General features: G+C 36.4%; 4 protein-coding genes across 5 annotated transcripts; 1 reads left to right on the forward strand and 3 right to left on the reverse strand.

The window, feature by feature from the left end:
* Nucleotides 1–5,400: 5,400 nt before the first annotated feature.
* LOC125197122 (geranylgeranyl transferase type-1 subunit beta-like) lies at nt 5,401–9,012 on the forward strand. 2 transcript variants are annotated; one of them, XM_048095863.2, is made up of 11 exons: nt 5,401–5,750; nt 6,428–6,503; nt 6,594–6,652; nt 6,755–6,894; nt 7,042–7,097; nt 7,180–7,256; nt 7,340–7,385; nt 7,608–7,732; nt 7,965–8,035; nt 8,123–8,210; nt 8,560–9,012. In XM_048095863.2, exons 1-11 carry the CDS (start codon nt 5,565–5,567, stop codon nt 8,737–8,739), a joined length of 1,104 nt encoding a protein of 367 aa, XP_047951820.1. In that variant the 5' UTR covers nt 5,401–5,564; the 3' UTR covers nt 8,740–9,012. The 2 variants fall into 2 exon arrangements, with proteins under 2 accessions (XP_047951820.1, XP_047951889.1); XM_048095932.2 differs by having other exon boundaries at nt 5,402–5,750; nt 8,590–9,012.
* Nucleotides 9,013–10,477: 1,465 nt separating this feature from the next.
* On the reverse strand, nt 10,478–11,524 carry LOC125202034 (uncharacterized). Its single transcript, XM_048100343.2, has one exon. The coding sequence runs from the start codon at nt 11,364–11,366 to the stop codon at nt 10,743–10,745; it is 624 nt and encodes a 207-aa protein (XP_047956300.1). The 5' UTR covers nt 11,367–11,524; the 3' UTR covers nt 10,478–10,742.
* A 2,672-nt stretch (nt 11,525–14,196) lies between these two features.
* Nucleotides 14,197–16,903, reverse strand: LOC125211549 (heat shock cognate 70 kDa protein-like). The gene is made up of 2 exons (XM_048111404.2): nt 16,554–16,903; nt 14,197–16,081 (listed from the first exon to the last, which is right to left on the reverse strand). Exons 1-2 carry the CDS (start codon nt 16,765–16,767, stop codon nt 14,334–14,336), a joined length of 1,962 nt encoding a protein of 653 aa, XP_047967361.1. The 5' UTR covers nt 16,768–16,903; the 3' UTR covers nt 14,197–14,333.
* Nucleotides 16,904–19,265: 2,362 nt separating this feature from the next.
* On the reverse strand, nt 19,266–24,329 carry LOC125202179 (succinate--CoA ligase [ADP-forming] subunit alpha-2, mitochondrial-like). Its single transcript, XM_048100540.2, has 7 exons — nt 24,020–24,329; nt 23,010–23,219; nt 21,677–21,847; nt 21,211–21,334; nt 20,624–20,685; nt 20,059–20,140; nt 19,266–19,682 (listed from the first exon to the last, which is right to left on the reverse strand). The coding sequence occupies exons 1-7, from the start codon at nt 24,224–24,226 to the stop codon at nt 19,546–19,548; spliced, it is 993 nt and encodes a 330-aa protein (XP_047956497.1). The 5' UTR covers nt 24,227–24,329; the 3' UTR covers nt 19,266–19,545.
* Nucleotides 24,330–26,686: the final 2,357 nt, after the last annotated feature.

A 26,686-nucleotide genomic window follows, 5' to 3' on the forward strand; every position in this document is an offset into this window, starting at 1 on the left:
ATCATATATAAATGCACTGCGTAGCTACACAAATAAAGTTTGTGTTGATCATGAAGTCCAACAATCTGTGGGGATTCCTAGGAGTTTGGTCCTTTCTTCATTAAAGGATTGTTTTTAGAGGCTAGGGTTTGGTCCTTTCTTCATTAAAGGATTGTTTTTAGAAGATAAGATTGATTGTTGTTAGAGGATAAGGTTGACCATTAGAGACTGTGTGAGCCTAATGATGTTATGATATGATAGTGATATGTGCGCATTGCAAATGTCACACAAATATTTGTAGCCCACAAGTATTTGATGCTTTGGTTGCAATTCTACACTCGAATGTAGTATCACAAATCATACAAATCATGTAGTTAAGTATGGTTATATGTTGTTATTGCAACTCCTGCTTTGATGTTGCCTTATGGATTGGAAAAGATACATTTGAGTGGCGTGGACTTTTCCTAAGAATACATGGATGTCATAGGCTCTTTGCTTCAGATATCATCCCTATGCGTTCGGTGGTTCAAAGTAGGAAGTTTTTCAAGACTTTACCTTCTTCTAATGAAGATAGTGATTTGGTGCAATGGAAAACGAGATTTGGGCGCCTTGCTTTAGCTACCTAAGCAAGCATGAAACACTGTTGTACTCGAAGAGATCCATTGGCTGTGTGTATGTTGTTCTTATGTTGAGAAATCGATGAGCATCAAGCTTAAAAGGTTAGCCAAAATAACTGTGGAATTTCAAATTCTAACCGGGCTCATTATCGAATCTTAATTCAATTTTAATATAGAATATACCTCATGTTAATGTATATGCTCACATCAAATGTTGTTCATCAATTTTCAGGTGCGGAACCTAAATAGCAGATCCATAATGGTTATATAGATGAGTAAGAGTGGTTTACCAAGTACTTTCGTGAACTACTATAGTGGTGATTCAAACTCTAGAGATAGCTTACCAATTAAGTTGTACTTCATGGTTTAATCTTAGACTATGTTCTCATAAGATATTGTTCTGATAGCTTATAAAATGTTAAGGTGTTCGAATAGCAACTATTGATATTATATATTTATAGTCATTTAAACCAATTAATTTGCAATTGTTGTGCATTATTTAATTTTATGTGCTTATTCAAGTTCTTCATTGAGCAATTGTTGTACTCCATCTGTTTTATAAAATTATGTGCATTTTTCATTTTATTTGTCTCATAAAAATCTAAGCATTTCCATTTATGGAAAGTTATTCCAATTTATTAACTAATACCACCATCAACATACTAATAATAATGTTGGTTCTGCTATGTACTAATATTACTTTAACTATTATTCTCTGCATCTCTCTTATTTTTTCAATTTTTTCTTAATTTTCGTACGTACCATCCCAAATGCCTATATTTTTGTGGGACGGAAGAAGTATTTAATTCTAAGAAATAAATTTCACTTTTATTTATATTTTGAGTTACTTATAATATTTGTATTAAATACTACTCCATCTATTACTTTCTAAATTCTAAGTGAAACATTTTCTTTTTTGAATTACTCATTTTAAATAATAGTACATTTTTAAATATAAAAATATGTCTCTCACTTTATTCTTTCTGTTTACGCACAAAAGGAAACTATTTAAAAGTTCATGCTAAATTAAAAATATTCCACTTAAAATGGGAACGGGAGAGTAAAATGGTTGATCCGCTAATAAGCTAGGTGTTGAATAAAAATCCCATTTGAACCCTAAATATTGATGTTGAATTAAAAGCCCATTTGGAAGCCCGAATATGCCGCCGCTCACTTCGAAGATGTAAATATACATTACAACCATATTTCAAATTTTTGTATGATATTTACTCATATTTCGACGCTAGTATGTTATGTATTTCTAGTTAAAGTGAAAAGGCAAACTTAATTTTCGTAATTAAAAAAAAATAGATACTCCTATTTCATAATATAAATATCTAGATATTTTGTATTAGTAGAATTATCATGAAAGATCATGGATTCATGGTTTCATAATTAATAAATGATGATATTTTCTAGACACCTCTATATTGGGGTCCTATTCTAATACTTATAGTATCCTAATCTAAAATCAAGACTAAATTTTCAACCTTAAATTTTAAAATGAGTGGATGAAATTAAAGCTCACAAATCTCAATAAATAGTAGACAAAATATCAACAAAAGGGTAATATCGTCATTATGTTATCATATGATAATTTTCGTGGGTGTTTTTTTAAATCAACATTTTGTATTACAAATATCAACAATATGACATTAGAATATCAACACAAGGACAAGAAAATATCAACACATTTTTATTGAGATTGGACATGCATAATAGTGAGATTTTGCTTACAATATATTGAGATTTTTTGATAAAAGTTGTTTATCAACATGTACGAAAATTGAAATATAATTTATCAAATTTCATCACCCGAACATCGTCGGAACATATGCAATTGAGATCTCGTTGGAATCCTTATTAAATTATCTATAATTTGATATATTTTTTGCGAAAAAATAATTTAAATTGAGAGAGTTACGTAAATTTAAACATTTGAGATATTTTGAGGAGAGAGAAAGTAGTTAGTTATAATTACTACATATAAGATTTGACATTAATACCCTTTTAATTTAATTAATAATTATTTAAATTTAAAATAATTACACTTGACATTATATCAACCACAAGATCTTCTAATCTAATGGTTAAAAATTGGTTTAAATTTTGGATTGCTAATTAGTTAGCAATTGATCACCTCCCCCTATATGTGTATCTATATATACTTGCGTTATCAATCATTTAGTAGAAAGGAAAATAGGGGAGTGTTATATTGCTAACTCATAACTTAATTGATAATTACAACTAAATAATAGCCATTAGATATTCAAATTAAGGGCTTAGATCATTAATCCCTAAATGTCAATACAATCAACGAAAAACGTCAATAAGACCATATGATTAATTTCAAAAAATATCATTAGGGGTATTAATGTCAATAAACTACATGTTTAATTATAACTAACTTTTAAAAGAAATCCCAAAACTTTAAATTCATATAACATATATCAAATTAAAGATAATTTCATAAGGATTCCAACGATATCATACATGCATATGTTCCAACGTCAAAATTTGAAAAAAAAATTTAAAATTTTTTAATTTTTTCGTACAAGCCAAAATATCAACATACTATATAAAATATGTCAATATAATACATGTAGAATGTCAATATAAGTAATGGGTTAACATTCTTAAAGCATTGTGTTGACATTCTCAAAGCATTGTGCTGACATTCTCAAAGTATTGTGTTGATATTTGCAGAACACTATATTGACATTTTCATCCAAAACCCTAATTTTGAGTTTTTTTTATCTTTTTCGATTTAATTAATAAAAACGAAAATTATACGTGGCAAATTGTAGACCACACGTTTTCTAAAATCATATAGCCTTAAATTAGTTGTAGTTAGCAATTAAATGATGAGTTAGCAATTGATCCCCAAGAAAAATAATTAAAAGTTGTCAAGTTTAGTTTAAATCAACAAAAAATATATAGTAATTTAACTTTGTACAATGTATGCAAGATACATTTCAAATAGTACATATTAATTGATTAAAATGTAGTAAAATATTAAACAAATTATTCTCTTTAATATTAATTTTAGTTATTATAATTATTGAAAATGAGTGAATATTTTAAGTATGTGCGGTTTTACGCACAATATTATTTGATCATATTATCACTAATTCTGACCAAATAGGCAGTCTGATAGTAGCGAAAATATGCAATCTGAGAGTAGCGATGACTTGAAAGGGATGACAAATAGAGGTTTTGTGCCCAATATTATTTCATCACACTATCACTAATTCTGCCAAAATAGCTAGTCTGAGAATAGCGATGGACTTGAAAGGATGCCAGGCTAAATGGATAGAGGTATTACGCACAATATTATTTGATCATATTATCACTAATTCTGCCGAATATAGATAGTTTGAGGACAATAATGAAAATAAAAGAGTCGACAGCCGCGCTAAAATGTTGATGTGGTGAGATGGCTTATTTTGAACTAAAGCAATATAGTCCATTGTAGATGTAGTTTTACAAGATGGATAGGTTAATCAAATAGAAGTAGTACGAAATTGTATGAACTCTAGGTCAAGATTATATGTCAAAGGGTCATGTTTTATGGAATTAAACTAATCAAATATTCCCTCCATTCTTCTGTATAGAAACTTTCCTTTTTTGTTATGGGATTAAGAAAAATTATTTTAAATGTTTTAAAAAAGGAGATTAAAGTAGAAATGAAAAAAGTAGATAGATGAAAAAAGAGTAAAGTAATTTTTCTAAAAAAAAAAAGTAATTGACTCCACTATATAATGGGATAACTCCACAATAAATACAATTCAGCAGCAAGATGATGGATGGAGTATCAAATATTCAAATTTTATGCGCTTTACGAGTTAGGTTTTAATTGGACAATATCTTGGATTATTATATTTGTGATGTTAAATACTCTTCTATTCGTTATTTAAGCTTTTTTAATGAAAATGTTTGAACTCTTTAATTTTAATAAAAATTGAAATGTTATCTTTTTTGCTATTGTTCTAAATTTGAGACATTTTTGTTGAAATAAGATGATATCGAATTCTTAAGCCTTTTCTAGATAGACTACATAATTAAGGCACAACATTATTACTATTTGAGTGAATATATAAATGGTTACATGAATCGTAAGGTTTGCATATAAATAGTCCATAAAGGAGTGTTCAATTTATGAGATTGTATCCAAGATTAAATATGTAATATATTTAGTTTATAAGATTCAATTCTACAACTCAATTCAAGATGAATAATCATGAGATGATGTCCAGAGCCTTTGTCTTAGTGGCGAGGAGCTTAGACATTATTGTATGAGATGCCGAGTTCGAGCCCTCTTAACTAGATGACTAAAATAATCTCACAACTCAATCTTAGATTATATATTGGCATTATTTTATCGAGGAAACCGAACACCACTAAATAGTATGGATAGTCCACGGACTTAAAGGTAATCTAACTCGTGGTACTTTTTCAATATTTGGCCTATTATTAACCAAAAATGTCTTCAATGCATGAAGGACATTTTTTTACTTTCATAAAACGGAGATATATGAGTATTGGCTATTGAGTACTAGTATATTCTCTAATGTTCTATTCCCACGTTATTCAAATATAGTTAAATAATCCATTCATCTTAAAAAAAATAGTAAATTTTTGAATGAACATAATTTTTAATGTACAATTGATTAAATAAAATGAAACAAAAAGAGAAAAAAAATTGAAATATTATTAATAAATAAAATAGGGGTCAGGGTTTAGAGAATTTGTTTTTTAACTAGACTTGATGATCTATTTTTAAATAATACTATTATGCTCCATTTTAAGGACGGCGGAGTATCAATTTTGTAAACTATTCTTCGCTAAGAATCAAAATTCTACAGCCCAACTCTTACGAATCTGTTTTCTCTGTTGAAAAGAAATCTATTCCAAAAATACTCACTCTCATACTTGCAGATTTGCGGCGGAAACCTAAAAAATTCAACAATGGAAGATGAGGAATTCTGCGATTTCGATTCAGAATCGCTGAGCTTCGAGAAGGATCGGCATATATACTATCTGGAGATGATGTATCGGGGGCTGCCTGCTCCCTATCAAGGCCAAGAGACCATCCGCCTCACTCTCGCCTACTTCGTCATCTCCGGCCTCGACATCTTCGGCGCTCTCGATCGAGTATCTCCTCTTTCCATAATTCTATTTCCAATTCATTCCCCTCCCCATTCCTTTGTGAAATTTATTGAAAATTATGCTCGAATCTGAACTTGTTTGAAGATGCAGGGATTGATTTTATTATAAAGTTTACTTTTTTATTGAACTTGATTTCTGATTTTTGGGTTAAAATTTGCTAATTGCAATAATATAAAGGGTGAAGTTAGAGGTTTAGAACTATGTAGTTAGTGTGAAATACTCCCGTGCTATTTTGGGAAATAGAGTAGATATTTATGATGTTAGTTTTATAACCTCACAGCTGTACTTAAGCTATGTGATTTATTATCAATAAGTGTGATGAACAGACATTCCTTAAGTAAATATTGAAATATAGATATAACAAGGCACTACGTTCTTAGTAAAATGGTGTGTTTGTATTGATTTGAACTACGAATAAAGTACATAATTTTGATCGAGAGCGCTCTCGCATATCATAGGATTGTAATCTTCATTTAGTTTTGCTGTTAGTTATAGTTCTAGAAGGATTCTTGGGGTTTAAATAGTTTAATTAGAGCTTCAGCCTTCAACATTGCTGCCATGAGTGGCAGTGTGCATCAGTTTCTGCTTGTAGTTGTAGTTGGCAGTTTGGCATTTAGCTCAGAAGATATAGTTTTTTACAATCTGTTCTATCTTTCTGTTAGATTGACAAAGAAGCAGTCATTAATTGGGTTTTATCACTTCAAGCTCATCCAAAGGATGACAGAATATTTGAAAATGGTGAGGTAATTCACTGAGATCTTCCTTTTAGGACAGAAGTAATGCTACAGCATTGATATATATATATGAACATATGTACTATCTGCTCAGGCCAGTTTTACGGATTCCATGGTTCCAGAAGCTCCCAATTCCAATCAGATAATGACAGGGTACGGAATTGTTTATACCATATTTAGGCATCAAATGCAAGGTCGTGTTCCTTTTTTTCTTGCTGTAGTATTTGATATATTTGCTTAAATACGTTTGTGCAGGCTGCACAACTCAATGGCAGTCACCTAGCAAGCACGTATTGTGCACTGGCAATATTAAAGACTGTTGGCTATGATTTATCTCAAATAGACTCTGAAGTATTATTGAAATCAATGAGAACTCTGCAACAGCCTAATGGATGGTACTATTTAAGTTCATCATTTATTCCTTGTCATTAATCTATTTCGACGGCTATCTCGTTTCCTTGTAGGGCTTTTAGTGCCTGGTCCTGCTATTCGTTTTATCTTCATTTTGCTTGGCGTGATAACTTATGATTCATATTTCCTAGTTTTATGCCCATTCACACTGGAGGAGAAACAGATCTCCGCTTTGTGTTTTGTGCAGGTAAGAAAATTCTTTCAATGGATAGTCAAGTTTCATTTTCTTCTGAATGATGATTCAACTATGTAGTTTTTGATGTCTTCAGCGGCCATTTGTTCAATGTTGAAGAATTGGAGCGGCATGGATCGTGAGAAGGCTAAGGAATTTATTAGAAATTGTCAGGTAGTTCCCCTAACTTCTTACTTAGCTCATCCAATATTCACCAATAGTATATTCAAGAACTTGCCAATTGACTTTACCTGCAGTCGTATGACGGTGGATTTGGACTGCTTCCAGGCGCAGAATCTCATGGTGAGTGGATTCAAATCTCTTAGTTCGTTTGCTATGGGGTGGTTTCTTTCAGGAAATTATGAACTCAATGAACCTGCCAACTCATCCCCATTTTTCTTCGTTGTGTTTTGTGATTAAGCAATCAACACTGGTTATTTAAGATGGAGACCTTTCAGTTCGTGGTTGGTCACTTCTTGCAGATATTTTTAACACTTACTGATTTGAATTGATTTAGTGTCACAGGTGGTGCCACTTATTGTGCTGTTGCATCTCTTAAACTGATGGGGTTCTTGGGAGAAGATTCACTATCTGGAAAAGCATCCTCTGATGTCATCAACGTGCCATTGCTTCTGGATTGGAGTGTGCAGGTTTATGCTCTATTAAGTTAAAGAAAACATAAGCCAAGTCTATTTCAATGTTGCGGATGCAGAACTAAGAATAAGTGAAGTAAAATTATACCTGGAATATCGTTTTATTTTGAGTTCAGATTAAGTCATAAATAATTAGGTCTCCTGTCCAAAAAGAAGCATAGAATACACTGAACTTGAGAGAATGGTTTTTAAATTTTTCCTTAACGAGACCTCGTGTGTTATGTTGCAGAAGCAGGCATTCGAAGATGGTGGCTTCCGAGGTAGAGCGAATAAGGCAACTGATACGTGTTACGCCTTTTGGTGTGTTTTAATGATCCTTGTGTGGGTTTTTCTTTTAATCTTTGTCATTTCTTGTAATTGTAACCGAAGTAGTATCAAATTTTTTAGGGTGGGAGGAACTCTAAGGATTGTACAAGCTGATAAATTCATAAACGAGGAAGCATTGCGTGGATTTTTGCTGACTTGTCAATATAAGGTGCTTTTCTCCTCTCCTTTTGTGTCTAATAACTGGACTATTATGTTAAGTAGAACCTTGAAATTTTGAAATGCATACCTCTATTTCCATTGTTTCCATAACTCGAATTTTTTTTGTCAAAACCATGAAGCTCCAAACAATAACTGCATGCAACAAGAGTATATTGATCTGACATGTTATTTCTCGACTATTTAGACTGCATATATCATAGATATATATATGGTTGCATCAATTTGGCACTGTTATTGGTAATGAATCTGTGTAATATGATTACTACTTTTCATTATCTCCTCTCGGGTCCTCTGGGTTTCTTCATGTAGTTTTCATTGTCTGAAAGTTGTGTTTCCAGCTTGACCCTGGATCTCCTCTCTTGTGCCAGTATGGTGGTTTCAGTAAATTCCCGCGGATGTTACCAGATATTTACCACTCCTATTATGGATTTTGCGCATTTAGCATGTTGAGAGAACCCGGTCTCAACCCTTTATGCGTTGAACTGGGTATATCGGCTATTTCTGCAATTGGACTTTGAGTGCTGCATTGACACAAGATCAGACCCGAGTAAAGAAGTATACGGCAATTAGCTACACTAACAGCACCATAACTACAACTTTCTGCAAGAAATTTATCCAGGTTTTGTGTTTCTTTTTCCATTGTCTTGTTTATAGCCACACATTGCTGTATTAAGTAACTTATAAGCTTAGTCGAACATTTTTCATGAATTTCGATTGCAAATGCACTGTGAATCTGTGATGAACTTTGACTCATTTTGCAATTTAGGGTTACGATCTTTGGAATGTCGAAATATGGTCGACGTGTTAAATTTATTTCACGCTTAACACACGATTAAGTTTCGTTATCAGAGAGTTGACATGGCATGCCTTACCAAGTTTTACATTCGACATGTCAAGCTTTTTAGTGTTAATTTCATAATATATCAAAAGGTTGTGATATTATGATGTGGAGTTGAAACAAAAGCTTGTGTATAATAAACCGAACAATAACAATAAAGACACATTTCTTGATTTTATATACTCCAATATTGGCCTTTTATCGAGTGTAGACAGCTGAGGTATAATTTTCACCTGTAAAAGAATTGGCATATTCTCTCCAATAAATTATTCTTTCAAAAGGGAATGTCTCATTTATAAATTGTACTATATGAATTATTTCATTTTTCGTTTTTACTTTTATCCATGAAGTAGTTATCCTCTCACCAATTCCGGTTGTTAACCATCTGTTACGGTTCCAAAATTGATAGTGTCGGTTTGAATCTGGTTGAATCCACAATTCTGATCGGTTAGAATCCGATTGTTGAATTGACAATTCCGATTTAACCATGCAGCCTTAGATTCATTATGAGCATTTTTAGATGGGTAAATACTTTTACTTGTTGAAACCAAACTTTTATCACAAAAAAAATAATGATGGGACATAGTGTTTGAAATAAAAAATGGGAGGAAATATGTCCAAGAAATCTGAGAAAGGAATGATTATTGTTGTTAGGCACATTACTTTAGGTTAGCACGCACGAGACTGTTTTTCACGGGTTAATGTTTGCATTTTGTTCTTTTTGAAAAGGCCAAACCTTACGCTACACTTTCCCACCATTACTTAAATGATTTACGCCCCAAAACTATAGATTGTTTTGAAAATATTCTTATTCACAGTATTACTCATATTGTAACCGATGAAACTCAAATTAATAAGTTAGGAGTTTGAGATCAATTATTTTAATTCGAGAAATAATTATATAATATGTTCGGGTTATATCGTTGTCAAGAGGCCCACACCTACTTTCTTTTCTAATTTCAACTCATCACTGTCACACTCATTCTACTTTCATTTTTGGATATTAGAAAATTAGATGATAAGTTGTGGAATAATAGACCATGGTGTATGAATTGGATAATGGGATTCGAATGATAGAATTTTTGAATTCAAATTATGGACGTAGAATTTAATTTCAAATAAAAAGCTACTTATATTACTAAAAAAGTTAGGTACAAGATTCGGATGACAGATTTTTGAATCAAAATTATGGACGTAGAATTTAATTTAACTCACAATAAATAGTTCATAATTATATAATACTAGTACTAAAAAAATTAGGAATATACTTATTCTACCTTTCACTTAAATAATTTATCAATATTGGCCATCTCTCATTCTATAAATGAATAAAGTTCTCCTTATAACAAGATAATTACGTTAATACGCACTAAATAAACAAATACTAATAAAATCATATAGGATAAGTAAAAGATCCCTTGCAAAAATGAATGCAATCATTCATACAAAACACAAGAGATAATTAATTTCAGGAGCATTTCTTCACAAATTTACATCATAATCTACAAAAACCTCTCCCTTCAACATGCACAACAAAATTTTCCAAGTATACAACAATTAAACTAATACAAATTCAACTCCCACATAAAAAAATTATGAAAAAAACGATCATTTCCTATTCATAACAAAAACAAGAAATCAAATCAGAAAAAAAAAAAAAAAAAAAAAACTCATCTAAAAAATTCACCTAGAACATTTTGATGAAGAAAAACACTCTTCATTTTCAACTCTTTTATCAATAACCAACTCAATAAACTCCCCATTTTCTCTCTCCTCGCCGCCCTCCTCCCTCCTCCGCCGCTTCTCCTCCGCCTCCCTCAGGAACCTAAACACCGGCGGCGGACTCGCCCGCCTCCGGTTAAACTCCGCATCCCCCTCCCACTCCCCGCCGAACGACGGCGTCAGCGGCGGCGTGAAGTACGGCGGCGACGCCGCCGGCGTCAGAAACGGCGTCTCCAAAATCTGCAGCAAATCGCTCAAATTGAAGCCCCCATCTTCCGATTCCAAATCCTCCTTAGTCTCCTCCGCGATCGTGAAGAGAAATCGCGGGAAGCTCCCCATGTTCTCCTCCGCAAACGGCTTCTTCAGCCAGAGGTCTTTGGACTGCGGCTCGTGGACGGCGGAGGAGGAGGTGGGCCCCCTGCAGAATTGGAGAATGTGCGAAAAGTTGGATCTTTTTTGATGGGTTTGGGTTTGTTGGTGGTTCTTCTTTCGCCATAGGAGGTAGTAGAGCTCGGCGGCGAGGGCGAGGAGGAGGCTGCCGAAGATGATGCATAATCCCAGGCCTAATTTGGTTATGGATTTCATTTTTGTTTTTTGGGGATGAATTGCTATGAGGGAATGGGATTGAGTTTTTTCATTAGTTTGAGAGTGTTTGAGGAATTTGGTTTGTGGTGTGAGAGGGAGTGGGGTTTGGTTTTGGGGGTTGATGAGGTTTTGTGGGGACAAAAGGGGGAGAGGGAATGTGTGTTTGTGTGTGTTTATGGATGGTGATAGGCTGTAAAATGATGGAAAGATTCATAGATAATGGATCATGCAAGCTGTTTTGGTTTGTTTTAGTAAGGGTCTAATCATAAATCCGATATTAGAAGGTGGTGTATGATAATTGAACCGTTAGAACTTAGAAGTGACGGATTTACCTTTCTAGTCCGATCGGAGAGCTTACTTGCCTCTTATTAGAGCATCTCCGATTAGGGAAAGATAATTATACTTCTTCAAAAGTATTGCAATGAATTCAAAGAGAAGAAGGTAAATTAGAAGGCAAACAAGAATAACTAACTTTTTATGTGTAAAGAAGAGGTAAATATCTCTTCTCAAAATTAAGAAGGTACCTTCTCTAATACCATTCCCTTGGAGAATAAAATTTTATGAAGAAGAGGTAAATATGGTATTTATATCTCTTTACTTCTGCATTTATCTTTTCTATTGGAGACGCTCTTATCGAGCTGGAAAATACTTTGTATACCGCTTCTTGATACGAATATATATTGTTGTTCAATACATGGCATATATGATGAAATGGTTTAATGGGAAAGCTGTTAGAAGGCGGTGTATGAAAATTGAATGTTAGGAGTGATGAATTTACTTTTCAACCCATTCAGAAAGTTAAATTGTCTCTTATTATCGAGCTTAAATATGCTTTCTTTCATTCAAATATACTATGTAAAGTATTGTGTAAATTTTTATACGTATCATTTATTTTACTTTATTATTGAGCTCATTTATACTAATACTTACATCTTATTTATATGGAGTAATAAAATGAAATCTTACTTTATAGTAAATCAAATTTTGCATCATTAATTTAATTCAAAAGCTCATTATCTAACACTACTCATATTCCATACTTCATAAGCTTGTTCACACATTCCTCGTTCATTATACTTTATAGTTTATTGTTCATTTATCAACACTATCTTTACCCAATCAAAAGTAAAAAAGCAAGAGAGTAAAACAATAGAGAAATGACAAGTATGAAAACATGAGTCACATTCGCACTCTTGGTAGGTTGTGTCACGGCCGACGCCAATGCAACGTCGGCCGCTCCTCCGCCAACCCCTCCTTGCCGCACCTCCAAATTAAAATGGTATAGATACGCCTTGAAGATTTCATAATCATTGATTCATGGGTTTAAACACGCTTTTAGCAGGGGATCAAATGGCATTTTATTAAAGCGTAAATTTGTATAACTGTGTAAAATTGGACACTACCAAGAAAAGTGAAAAAGGGTAAGAACAAAAAATGAGTTGAAAAATAATTATTACAATTGCTTACACAATTTATCACATGTGAGCATATCTCGAAATCTGATATCTTTTCAACCATACCAGATGCACCAAATGCACTTGTGTTTTTCAGCATTTCACTATTTATTTCATAACTTTTGTCATAGTTTGTTTGTTTTGTACTAGTATGTTCATACAAAATGTATATCATTAGTATGTGACAGTATTAGAATAAATGTGCTATATCTCGAGAATGTAAAAAGTGGGTCGTGTGCATATAAAAGCAAGAAAGAAATCCTTATCATAGAGTTATTTTTATGTCCTATGTAATGTGATTTTTCTTTTTAGTTTAATGATAAATTGTAACGTTATAAAATCTCAAAACGACATTGTTTGAGGTTCATTTTTGAAAAAATAATACGCATATCAGAGTGACAACCATAGCATTTTCTACCAACCCTTAGGTCTTCCTTGCGATATAAAGTGAATTCGAATGTACTAACATTTTGTATGATATTTTCTAATATGCTATATGAAATGTAACAAGAAAATGTGACCACTATGAGAAAAGAACATGACAGAAATGTCGAATTTGACTTTCGAGTTAAAGTACCAACTATATGACAAAATTATCTAATCCTACTATTCAAGTCTAGATTTTCCTACACACCACCAATTAATGGCATTGCATAGAGAGGTTTATTGTAAACATTTTCTAATGAATATACACTCTTAATCAACCATTCCTAAGTTAGTTGTCACAGTCCAAATTATTTATGTATTGTTATATTCAATGTTTAATTGGCATTCTAAGATAGAGAGGTTTAGAGGTTTATTTGCGCTCATGACCTGTCACAGACCAAATAAAAATCGATTTATTTTACGCTCCATTAGGGTATCTCCAACGGCGCCCTTCCCGTTCGCCCGTCGGGGACGGGCGACCTGACGGGCGGCATAGTGGGCGGGAAGGGCGCCCACGCCCGTCCCGAGTGCCGAGTGCCCCTGCGATGGCCTCGCCCCTCCCGTCGACGGGCGAGTGGGACGGGCGCCACTGTGGCGAAGGTCGCCCGTCCCACTTGGACGTCCGACATTTTAAGTTTTTTTTTTCTTTTTTTTCTATCAACTATGTAACTTTTTTTTCCGAATGATGTATGTTTTTTTTATTATTGAAATATTCGTATTTCCCGTTCGTATTTGTGTCGAATTTTAATTCCGTGCATTTTAATTTAATTGTGGGAAGGGCGAGTGGGAAGGGCTAGTGCAGTGGGAAGGGCGAGTGATGTGGCAATGAAATGAGAGGAGCTAGTGCTGACATGGCATGGGAAGGACGAGTGGGAGGGACGCCGTCAGAGACACCCTTAGTTAATGAGCATTCAAAAGTATGAAAATCCAGAATAATATATGCAGAGGAAGATAGAAATATCACTTTATTATATCACACAAAAAACAAGTACAGAACATATAAAGCAGGAATATAGAAATACTAGTACTACTAAGTTCCGATATTAGACGATAACAAAAACAACCAAGTCCACCAATTATTAAAAGCTTAATCAACTTCCTCAATCTTGGGGCCAGCACCACCGCCGCTGCTACCGCCAGCACCACCGCCAACAGACGGGCCATCTTCATCCATGCCATCAACGCCACCACTGCCCTGATACATCTTGGCGATAATCGGGTTGCAGAGACCCTCCAGCTCCTTCATCTTATCCTCGAACTCATCCGCCTCCGCGAGCTGGTTCCCCTCCAGCCACTGGATCGCACCATCGATGGCATCCTCGATCTTCTTCTTGTCCGCAGCATCGAGCTTCGACGCGATCTTCTCGTCCTTGATCGTGTTCCTCATGTTGTACGCATAGTTCTCCAGCGCGTTCTTCGCCTCCACCTTCTTCTTCACCTCCTCGTCCTCGGCCTTGTACCTCTCGGCCTCCTCCACCATCTTCTCGATCTCCTCCTTCGACAGCCGCCCCTTGTCGTTCGTGATCGTGATCTTGTTCTTCTGCCCTGTCGTCTTGTCCTCGGCCGAGACATTCAAGATGCCGTTGGCGTCAATGTCGAAGCAGACGCTGATCTGAGGTACACCTCGGGGAGCTGGAGGGATCCCCGAGAGCTCGAATTTCCCGAGAAGGTTGTTGTCCCGTGTTCTCGTTCTTTCGCCTTCGTAGACTTGGATCAGAACACCTGGCTGGTTATCTGAGTATGTAGAGAAAATCTGCTCCTTCTTGGTGGGAATGGTGGTGTTCCTCGGGATGAGCACCGTCATGACGCCTCCGGCCGTCTCGAGCCCCAACGAGAGCGGTGTCACGTCGAGAAGGAGAAGATCCTGCACCTTCTGGTTCCCTTCCCCGCTCAAGATGGCCGCCTGAACCGCAGCACCATATGCCACGGCCTCGTCTGGATTGATGCTCTTGCAGAGCTCCTTCCCGTTGAAGAAATCCTGCAGCAGCTGCTGCACCTTCGGAATCCTCGTCGAGCCACCAACGAGCACAACATCGTCAACGCTGCTCTTATCCATCTTTGCATCCCTCAAACACTTCTCCACCGGCTCCATACACTTTCTAAACAAGTCCATGTTCATCTCCTCGAACCTAGCACGAGTGATGGAGGAGTAGAAATCAACACCCTCGTACAACGAATCGATCTCAATAGTCGTCTGAGCCGTCGACGAGAGCGTCCTCTTTGCCCTCTCGCACGCAGTTCTCAACCTCCTCAAAGCCCTCGGATTGTTGCCAATATCCTTCTTATGCTTCCTCTTGAACTCCTGCACAAAGTGGTTCACCATCCTATTGTCGAAATCCTCACCACCAAGATGCGTGTCTCCGGCCGTGGCCTTGACCTCGAAGATGCCTTCCTCGATCGTGAGGAGGGAGACATCAAAAGTACCACCCCCAAGGTCGAAAATGAGCACGTTCTTCTCCCCCGCGCTGCTCGCCTTCTTATCAAGTCCATAGGCAATGGCAGCAGCAGTCGGCTCGTTGATGATACGCATGACGTTGAGGCCAGCAATGACGCCGGCGTCCTTGGTGGCCTGGCGCTGAGAGTCGTTGAAGTAGGCAGGCACCGTGACGACAGCGTTCTTGATGCTGGAGCCGAGATACGCCTCTGCGATCTCCCTCATCTTGATGAGGACCATGGAGGAGATCTCCTCGGCAGCGAATTGCTTCTCTTCGCCCTTGTAGTTGACGATGATCATAGGCTTGTCGGCCGGCCCCGCGATGACCTTGAACGGCCACAGCTTCATGTCGCTCTGTACAGAAGGATCGCTGAATCTTCTACCGATTAACCGTTTTGCATCTGAATCACAGAGCGGAATTCGTGTGAGCAAAAATTCTTCAACACATCACACTAAAAATCACTGATAAATCGAAGAAATTTTTTCCAAATTCGCGTGAGCGAAAATTCTTAAAACACATCATACTCAAAATCAGTGATGAATCGAAGAATTTTTTTTCAAATTCCTGTGAGCGAAAATTCTCAAGCAATTTTCTCTATTATCACCAAATTGAGATTTCAATTCCAAATTAGATAGAGCTATTAAGCAAAATTGTTGAGCTAATAAACACAAACAGCTACAAATTAACCAAAATTATAGCAGATTCAGTCCTCTTCTATAATGAAAACGCAGACAGCTACGATTCACCAAATTGAGATTTAAAATTCGAAATTAGGCAGCTATTAAGCTAAAATATCGAACCAAAACAGCATAAAACACCAACCAACAACACATCCAAGCAGAATCATCAGAAAAAAACGAAAAGACACTTACCGAAAACAGTGTTGGTAGGGTTCATAGCGACCTGATTTTTGGCGGCGTCACCGATGAGGCGCTCGGTGTCAGTGAAAGCAACATACGACGGCGTGGTGCGGTTTCCCTGATCATTGGCGATGATCTCGACGCGGTCGTGCTGCCACACTCCGACGCACGAGTAGGTCGTGCCTAGATCGATTCCGATCGCCGGTCCTTCGCCTTTTCCAGCCATTCTAGCAACTCAATCGAACAGAAGAAGAAATCTGATTTTGAATGCGATTAATCTGCAGCTTTTGAAGTATTTTGATTTTGATTTGATTCTGTAAGCGGTGAAGGAAAACAGAGTATAAATAGTAAGGGAAAGTAATCTAGAGAATTCTGGTGTGTTGGCGCGTGTTTTTGTTCTGGTTAGTTCCAGAGAACACCAATTACTTCTTCAATCCTGGTACTTCCGTCCTCTAAAATATATAAATATTTAATTCGAATATATATTTTAATATATAGTAAAATAAAATAAAATTAAATAAAATAATTAAAATATTATTATTAAAAATTGATCTCAAAAAATAATTTAATTTAAAAATTTATATTGTTCCAAGAAAGAAGGACTAGAAAATATAAATAAATTATTATTACTATTGTATTAGTCTCTATAGTTTTGTGATCCAACTATTCAATTTATGAAATTAATTAGATTAAAAAAATTTGACTAAATTAATTAGCATGCACATATATTTTTTCGATTAAATCTGTAAGGATTCTTTTTTCAACTTTTCGTGTTGTTTTGATTCGAATTGAACTTAATTGACTCAATAATATGTAAATTATATATAAATTTCCAAATTTATAATGTACTACTAATATTTTACTATATCATTTAATTTATGCATATAATGTGAATGGACTCAATAATGTATAAATTATATATAAATTATAGAATATTTATGCGGCTTAGTTTGAATCATAAAATAAATCAGTGAAAATTTTCAAATTGAGTAGTATTAAATTAATAAGAGTATAAGACAATAAGAACAATTAAATAATATTCTGATGATTTTGTGATGTTTATAACTAAACAGATTTAGATTCTTTGATCTTTACATCACACGTTGGAATGATCAATATTGAAGGTTAACTAAACAGTTTCAATTCAAATTATTTGATCTTTACATCAAATATAAAAGGTTTTTTATTATTACAATGACAACCGATATCGATAATCTGGAGAAAAAAGTTTTTTGTTATTACAATGACAACCGATATCGATGATTTGGAGAAAAATGCTTGAATGTTTTTGTTATTACAAGGGCCATGTGAGGGAACTTGAATTTTAACAAGACAAAGTAATTCATTATTTTTAATAGATTTTTATTTGTGTTTGCTATATGTATTTGAAAGAATCATTTAAGAAATAGAATAGTGTATGAATAAATTTAAGAGATTCTATGTTATATGAGTAAAACTTATAAACATTTTATATCTTGAAGTTGCATGTAAATGTTCACAACAGACACATTTATAAGTCTTCTTTCTTATCATCGAATTTTCCATTCTAATATTTTACTATATATCTAGATTTTTCTATCAAATTTTAGATACTTTTATCATAAATAACCAGATATTTTTACTATATCAAATTTATTTTTTATTCCAACAAAGTCAATATACATAATAGTGCTATATTTTGTAATGAAATAGATGGTTAATCCATCATTATATTCATAACTTATTAATTTGTCAATAGATAAATATCTATTTAAATATAATATTTAGGAGGATTCTCTTTTAATGCTTATAACACTATAATCCAAAACTAAGACTAAATCTACACCCTTAGATTTTAAATTGAGTGGATGAGATTAAAGCTCACAAATTTTAATAAATAGTAAACCAAATATCAACAAAAGGGTAATATCGTCATTATATTATCATATGATAATTTTTCATAGGTTTTTTATATATCAACATTGTATTACAAATATCAACAATATGACATGAGGATATCAATACAAGTGCAAGAAAATATCAACACAATTTTATTGATATTTTACATGCACTATATTGAGATTTCTTTTTACATTTGTTGATAAAATCTATCTATCAACATGTACGAAAATTGAAACATAAATTATCAAATTTCATCACCCGAATATCGTCGGAACATATGTAATTGAGAACTCGTTGGAATCCTTATAAAATTATCTTTAATTTGATATATTTTTGCGAAAAAATAATTTAAATCGAGAGGGTTACATAAATTTAAAGTTTTGAGATGATTTTGATGAGAGAGAATTGACATTAATACCATTTAAATGTATTTACTAATTATTTAAATTTAAAATATAATACTCATTATTTTAATCATTGACTCTTTTAAACAAATGACTAAGAATTGGTCTTATTTTTTAATTGTTAATCGGTTAGCAAATAATCATAACCCTATACTCCTAATTACTCCAGCAGATAATTATAAACAATCATATTATAGAAGAAGTCACACAGCAGATATGCTCATTTAATACTATTATTATGCAAATAAAAAAGAATAAGAAGCTATAAAAAATAAAAAAGATTATGGAGTCCTGTAGTCTATAGCACTATCAGTAATATTTTTACTGTTTTCTTCGACATTCGTGAAGAAAAAAAGTCCAGGCTGGGAAAACATTGAACACTTGTTATTCTTTTTCTTGGACAAAACACGGAATACTGCTTTAAAATTGGAACTTAAGATAAGTTGGAGAAGAAACCTTGCTTTTCTCAAAATATAAATATGCATACATTAAGAATGATAAATTCCAAACTGAAACAAATGATAACAGTACTGGGACTTAAGAATGTGTTTTGCCTTTATTGTTTATCTTTCTTTTTCATCAATCCAAAATGGCTGAACTTCGAAAATCTCCATTTCTGCTCTATCATCTATGTATGCTCCATCTCTTCATCGCCTGACCCCACCTTGCTCCAGCACCGGCCAAGCCTCCACTGGAGCGGTGGCTGGCTCCAGCGCTGCTCAGACGAGACCCCTCTGCTTGAAGACCTCGAGCATTGCAGTGCCTATCTTTGCAGGTGACTCAACCACAGTAACCCCAGCTTCGCGTAGAGTCTTGATTTTGTCCTGTGCAGTACCCTTGCCTCCAGATACGATAGCTGCAAATTGAACAGCTCTGTCAATCTCTTCCGCCTATATAGTTTATTCTAATGGCACAAGGTGGAAAGACCAGCTGATACAAACTTAGAAACCGGATGGTTTGAGAACTATGTAAAATGGTTGGAGAAAATGGAAGAAATATTATGAGAGTTTTATTGACCAGAAAGATACGAGCTGAAACAGCCAAGGTCTAGCGTCTAGTGTCAAGGATCAGTACTAAAAGCCATTCTCTATACTCATCCTGTAGGGATAATCAACAAGATACTATAATGTGTGCTATTTCTCGGAATCGATTTGGATCAACATGAGATAACTACATAAGAGATGGGTAATGGAACAACAATATAATTATTGGAATTAACAGAAAAAAAGTACCTCCCGCATGGCCCATTCTTCGCCCAGGTGGAGCAGTGAGCCCAGCAATAAAAGCAACAATTGGCTTTTGAGTCCCACTTGCCTGTCGCATTGGAACAGAAAAGATTGGATATATCAAGTAGTGCAAACAGAAACAGAAAGATAGTATGCAAGTGTAAGAAAATAGTCATAAAAAATCTGAGGTTTTCAATTTGCTGGAAATAACTACCTTAACAATAAGATTGATGAACATCAAACAGACATTCACAGTTTTGGTAAATGATCAATATTGCAGCTTGCAGGTATGGATAATCTAAAAGGAATCTACTCAGTGAAGAGTTTCATAGGATAAAATAACCGGTTGATGGGCCCAGCAAGATACCCTCAACATTCATTTCAAGTACAATCACAAAACATGTTAGTAAAGCACTACAGAATTATATTCATGGAATGTGAATAAACAGAGGCGGGGTCCCAGATTTTTATAAAGTCACTTATCATATTGCATAAGAAATTGATCCATTATTTACAGAAAATACCCAGCCAAGATTCATTAATCCTGAGGTCTAAGGATGTTAGTATTAACCTTTATAAGAGCCGCTGCATCCTCCTCAGCTGTGCCACCTATCTCGCCAATAAGAACAATCCCTAAAATGCAAAAAAAGTAAAATGTATCAAGCAACCTCCTTTAAGCATATGCGAAAATAATAATTTGGAGCTCAACATAATTACGAATATTTAAATAGCATCGATGCAAATTAATCTACGCCTGCAAATAGGAGTTCATTGCCCCACTCTCATTCGGTTATTGATCTTTGTAGTTTGCAGTAGTAATTGTTTTGGTTATCATACAATAATTACTGCGAACTGTATTCAACTAATGAAGTCTCAAAACACCCATAGTTTAGAGCTCCCACATTGATTATGGTCTATCCCAAGTTCTGAACATGTATCACAATTAAAGGGTTAATGGAGAGAGAAAGTTAATTCATATCACAGCAATGTATGTTTGATAAATAAACACCATCTATTCATCTTCATTCACAGCTCCATTAACTTACTAACAAAATCATTAAATCAGTAACATGAATTATAAAAGAAGTAAACATCTCCATCCTAACTCCAAAGAGACTGAGGGGTAACAAATGAAAATAACAGTAAGACAAATTTTACCTTCTGTCTGTGGATCCACAAGAAATTTTTCCATGCAATCAACGAAATTTGTCCCATTGAAAGGATCTCCACCAATTCCCACACATGTTGACTGCCCAAGGCCAACTGCAGTTGTTTGGAAGACCTAAAATAGACAGGTGATTAAGTTATCCACTGAGATTACAGATATTTATCAACAGAGTTATATCTATCAAACAAATTCTCACGTTTGAGGGGGAGAACTGCTTGTCGCCACAAATAAAATAAAGGAACTACTAGTTCGCTTTCATCAGCAATTCAGAAGTACCAGTAATCATTTGAAAAAGAAAATTGCAATTTCTATTCCTGTCTTATACAGAGGAGAAACCTATCAGCTAGCTCTAGAGCATAAGTTTTTAGGGTAAACATGAAAATTAGCTGGTAAATGAAAATATGATGTGATGCTTCTGATGTCACCAGGATGTATCGATTGAAAAATGAATCTTACCGCTTCATAAGTCAATGTACCAGATCGAGAGACAATTCCAATGCGTCCTGGTTTGTGGATGTATCCAGGCATGATTCCAATTTTGCACTCCCCAGGCTTAATAATGCCGGGACAATTTGGGCCAATAAGCCGAGTCCGTGACTGCTGATTAAGAGCAGCTTTCACACGAACCTGCAATTTGGAACAAAAATCTTGTAGAACAAGAATACTAGTAGTACTAAAATTTTAAGAATATATAGAGATCTATGATCATCATATACTAAAACTTATATGTATTGCATGGGAATATGTGAGTAACCAATGCTTTCAGATACACAGAAATTGCGTTTGAATAGCTAATGCAAACAACTGTCAGATAAATTTCACACTTAAATCATATTTCTAACTTGGCAGATACACATCAGTTACAAATTGAGATCGGCAATAGCATTAAAATGAGCAGATTGAGAATGACCAAGAAAACTTTAAAGGATACATTTCACCACAAGCTTATACTCCATCCGTCCCATTATAAGTGAGGCGTATTCCTTTTTAGGCCGTCCCACTATAAGTGAGACATTTCCTTTTATGGCAAAAAGCAACGCTCTATCTCTCTCTTACTTATCCTCTCTCCTACTTTTTCTCTCTTACTTTTTTTTACTCCTAAAAACCTGTGCCCAAAAGAAATGTCTCACATGTAATGGGACGGAGGGAGTAGTATTTACAAATTACTAAGGGGGGCATTTAGTTTGAGTGATGGATGGATCGACAAAAATAATCTGAGCTAATCTGCCATTTAATTTGATTAAGTTTGAAATTGTTCGATCATCTTATCCTTCAAATACCAACCATGTGGTATCAATCTACCCTATCACTAAAGTTAATGGCCCCTAAGAGGATTATGGAATTCTGCAGTTCCAGAGGTAAAAGGTCTGGATAGATGAGTATCCTCGACATAGTATGCTGCAGTCAACAGGTAAATTAGAATACACAATATTCCCCTCATGGTATAAACGATTTGATACATTGTGTTACTTTCCTTTACCAACTAATAGTCAACAACCATAAGTCTATAGGTGTTAGGAGGAAATACAAAGTCATCTGATAGCCTAGGCAACACAATGGATAACGCTAGGCAGTTGTCTCTGGTATCTCGAAAATTGAATCAAAGAAGTTTGGGAAGAACACATGCGCTACACAAAATGATACTAGTAATTAACATGTATAAGAAACCCAAATAATTATTTAGCTTCGGCAATGTCGTAAACAAGAAAACTGGATCAGCTGGAAGAAGTTGATTGTTCAACCTATCTCTGTGATCAAATCAAGATACACATTTAAATAAACATATTACCATGTCATGTTGGGGTATTCCCTCTGTGATACATACAACCAGATCTAGCTCAGCCTCCAATGCCTCCATGATAGCTTTTGCAGCAAATGGAGGAGGAACATATATCACAGATGCATTAGCCTTTGTTTCAGCTTTTGCTTCTGCTACAGTATTAAAGACAGGGAGTCCCAAGTGCTCAGTTCCACCTTTTTTAGGGGTAACTCCTCCAACCTATCCATGCAAACATAATTGATGAATAATGAAATGTGTTAAAAAAAACGTATATTTTTCACAAACTACTCCACACACATATCAGCAAGCAAAGCCAATAACCTGTCATACTCAGACAAAGTTTTTGTCAAACATTGTAGTTGGGATGTAAGTGGCTGTTCTGTTTGTTAGACAAAATAATCATGAGATGTAATCTAGGATTGAGTTGTGAGATTATTTTAGTTGGAGAGGGTGGCTATGACTAATTATCACATGGATTATCCATCTAGGATTGAGTTTTAAGATTCAGTCTCATGAACCAAACACAATACATATCTTGCTAACCGAACAGCCTCTAAAAAGTACTAACATGTAAACTAATGTTCTTCCTCAAATCTCAATCTTCAGAAACTTATATGCACAACTTAATAATGATCATATGTCACTCTGAATAAATATATTTTCTATACATATCAAAGCAAACACCGTTTCACAAATTTCATCGCAATAATCGTTTCCCGCAACTTAGACTTCACAACATTTTTCTTCTGAAATGCTTAACGCTTAGCAGAATTCAACAATACTAAACACTCAAAAACATACTCAGTTTCACCTTGAGAAACCTAATTCCCCAACGCATCACAAATATTTCAAAGCCAAACATTATGCATTTCTCATAAAACCTAATCCACCGGATCACATCACCAATCGGAAAGCATTAACGAAAAGCGATCTCGCTACATAATCTATTCAGTCAATAACAAATAAGCAGATCACAAACTGAAGCAAATATCAGAGGCGAATGAGGAGTGAGATCATACCATCTTGGTACCGTACTCAATGGCCTGCTCGGTGTGGAAAGTGCCATTCTTTCCGGTGATGCCCTGGCAAAGGATGCGCGTGTTCTTATCGACGAACACGGCGGGCGGCGGCGGCGGCGATCCGAAATTGCGGAGCTGATTAAGCTGATTAGGGCGGAGCAGCCGCGATGACAAGCTGGCAATCAGCCTCGTGGCTTGACGCGCCATGGATTCTGTTGACTGCGTTTTGGGAAGATGCGTGCGATTTAGGTTTTTCAGAAATGGGAGAAATATTAATATAATCTCTTCGTTTCACAAATGAAATGACTTCTCTTTTCTTGGTTCCTTTATTTTTTTTGTTTGAGGGTATTTTGATATATTTGGACAATATTCGTAGTCTTTATACATTGTGATTTATAAATAACTTAAGATTGTAATTTACAAAGTATTATCATTTTTATAGAGTATGTTATATTGTTTATATATGTTTCAATCTTAAAGAGTTACATATTCATTACTTATATCTTGGGGGCATTCAATCATGTGGAATTGGTTTGCAAACCGAACACAGAAGGGAGAACATTTTTTTACTTTAACAAAAGGATAAATTTAAAGTTTCGCAAAGTGTAATAAAAAATCTTAAAACAACATTGTTTGAAGTTTTTTTTTTTTTAAATATTCGTTAGTTTGTGGCATTTTCGGCAACTTATATAGTAAATTTACTCTCTCTGCATCTCGAAGGTGGTCATCCCATCCCCTATTTAAATTACTATGGTCGTTCATTCTCTCTAAATTTGTCATTAAGTTCAATCACTTTTACATATTGGCCATGGTCGCGGAGGGAGGATACTTTTTTAACTTTAAAGATAAATAAAGTTTAAAGTTTTAAAAAATCTTAGTATTACGAAGTTGTTTGAAAAAAATCTAGTATTAGAGCATCTGCAATGGTTGGCTAACGATCGGCTAGCCGATTCGCGGCGCTGGCCGATCGGCTAGCCGAACCATTGGAGGTGGCTAGCGGGCGACCGGCGAAAATTTCGGCGTAGGCTAGCCGAACGCGCGTCGCTAGCCGAAGCGCTGGCCAATGCGCTGGCCGCCATTGTGGCGGCCCGATCGGCCAGCGACGATTTTTTATTTTTTATTATTTTTTTTAAAACCTATATAAACGCGATTTTAGTTTCATTTTCATTTGCACCACTTGTTTTAACGAGTTTTCTCTTTCTCTAACTTTCTGTACAAGAGCATCATCGAGCGATGGATCACAACAACGAATCCAGTCCAGCGACGAGTGGATCTCAGACTCCCACGGTACCCGTGGGATCTGGATGGGGCCAGATGGGCGGGCAGATGGGCCCAGGGTTTAACGTCCCCTGGAATCAGCTGATGGGGATGATGGCCGGAATGCCAGGGGGTGGGAACCAGGGGGGATGCCGTGGGGTATGCCGGGCGGCGGACAGGCCAGCGGCGGGCAGGGGTGGGGAGGTATGCCCTAGGTGCAGCAGATGATGGGTATGCATCCCGGGATGCAGGGGTCACCGGGAGGGACACGGTCTATCGTCCCTCTCTGGATTTTTTGACGGCTTCGTCTCATACGTCGACCCCAGTGGAGACGCAGTTCACTGGAGATGACCTTTTGTCATTGCATGACATGGGGATAGATCTCGGCGATCCGGACACTCCCGTTCCAGCGGGGCGGGCCCCGGCGAAGAAGAAGAAGACGAGGGGGAATGCCAAGGCGGTCGGCGAGTCGTCGCAGCCCGTTGTTGACGACACCCCCGGCCGAAGGAAGTGGACGGAGGATGAGTGCGCCGGGGTGGCTAGGGGGTGGTTGGAGGTGTGCGACGATGCGCTGGTTGCGAACAACCAGCGGGTCGTCAACATGTGGACGAAGATTAGAGCTGCCTACAGGAGGCACTGCCCGCACGGGAAGGACTTCAGCGGGGAGGAGGTCCGGAAGGGGTGAGAGCGCATCAGGGCCGCGGTCAGCCGTTTTTCGGCGTTGTACGCCAACGCCCTCCGTCAGCTCACTAGTGGGCAGAATGAGGAGGACGCCCGGAGGATAGCCAAGAGTCAGTTCCCCTTGGCGGGGAAGTATAAGGAGTTCCACTTCTGGGAGTGCTATGAGTTGTTGAAGGACTCCGAGAAGTTCCGTGCGGGGTGCGACGCTGGGTGGCCGAAGAAGCAGAGGGCTGAACTATACCGGCGACTACAGCGGCAGCAGCGGCGGATCCCACGACCTTCCCCCGATGCTGAGGAGTTTCCATCCCCTCCTTCATTTGCTGGTCGCCCTCGCCCGGTTGGACAGAAGCGGGCGCAACGGGCTGCGAGGGGAGGATCCCCCCTATCGCCCCATGAGGTCCAGTCCTCCGCCCTCCCACCCGCCCCACTCGAGTACACTCTCCATTCGCGTAACCAAATGCGAGATCAGATGTACAAGGTCTTCCAAGATTGGAAGACCGCCACTGACCCCACGGAGAAGATGTTTCTTCACTTGATGCTCGAGAGCATGCGGATTGATTTGGATGTCGCGAGGGCACGGCTAGGGGGTTCCGACGTGGGCTCAGATACCACGGGTGGCGGCAGCGGCGGCGGCGACGGCGAGGACGGCGGCAACGGCGAGGACGGCGGCAACGGCGACGAGGAGTAGAGAGTGACGGGCTCGTGTGTGGAAGCCCTTTTTTTTGAAAA

Source organism: Salvia hispanica, chromosome 2 (genome assembly GCF_029641045.1).
Source record: "Salvia hispanica isolate PSC_SH4W2 chromosome 2, Shi_PSC_v1, whole genome shotgun sequence".
NCBI classification, from domain to species: Eukaryota; Viridiplantae; Streptophyta; class Magnoliopsida; order Lamiales; family Lamiaceae; genus Salvia; species Salvia hispanica.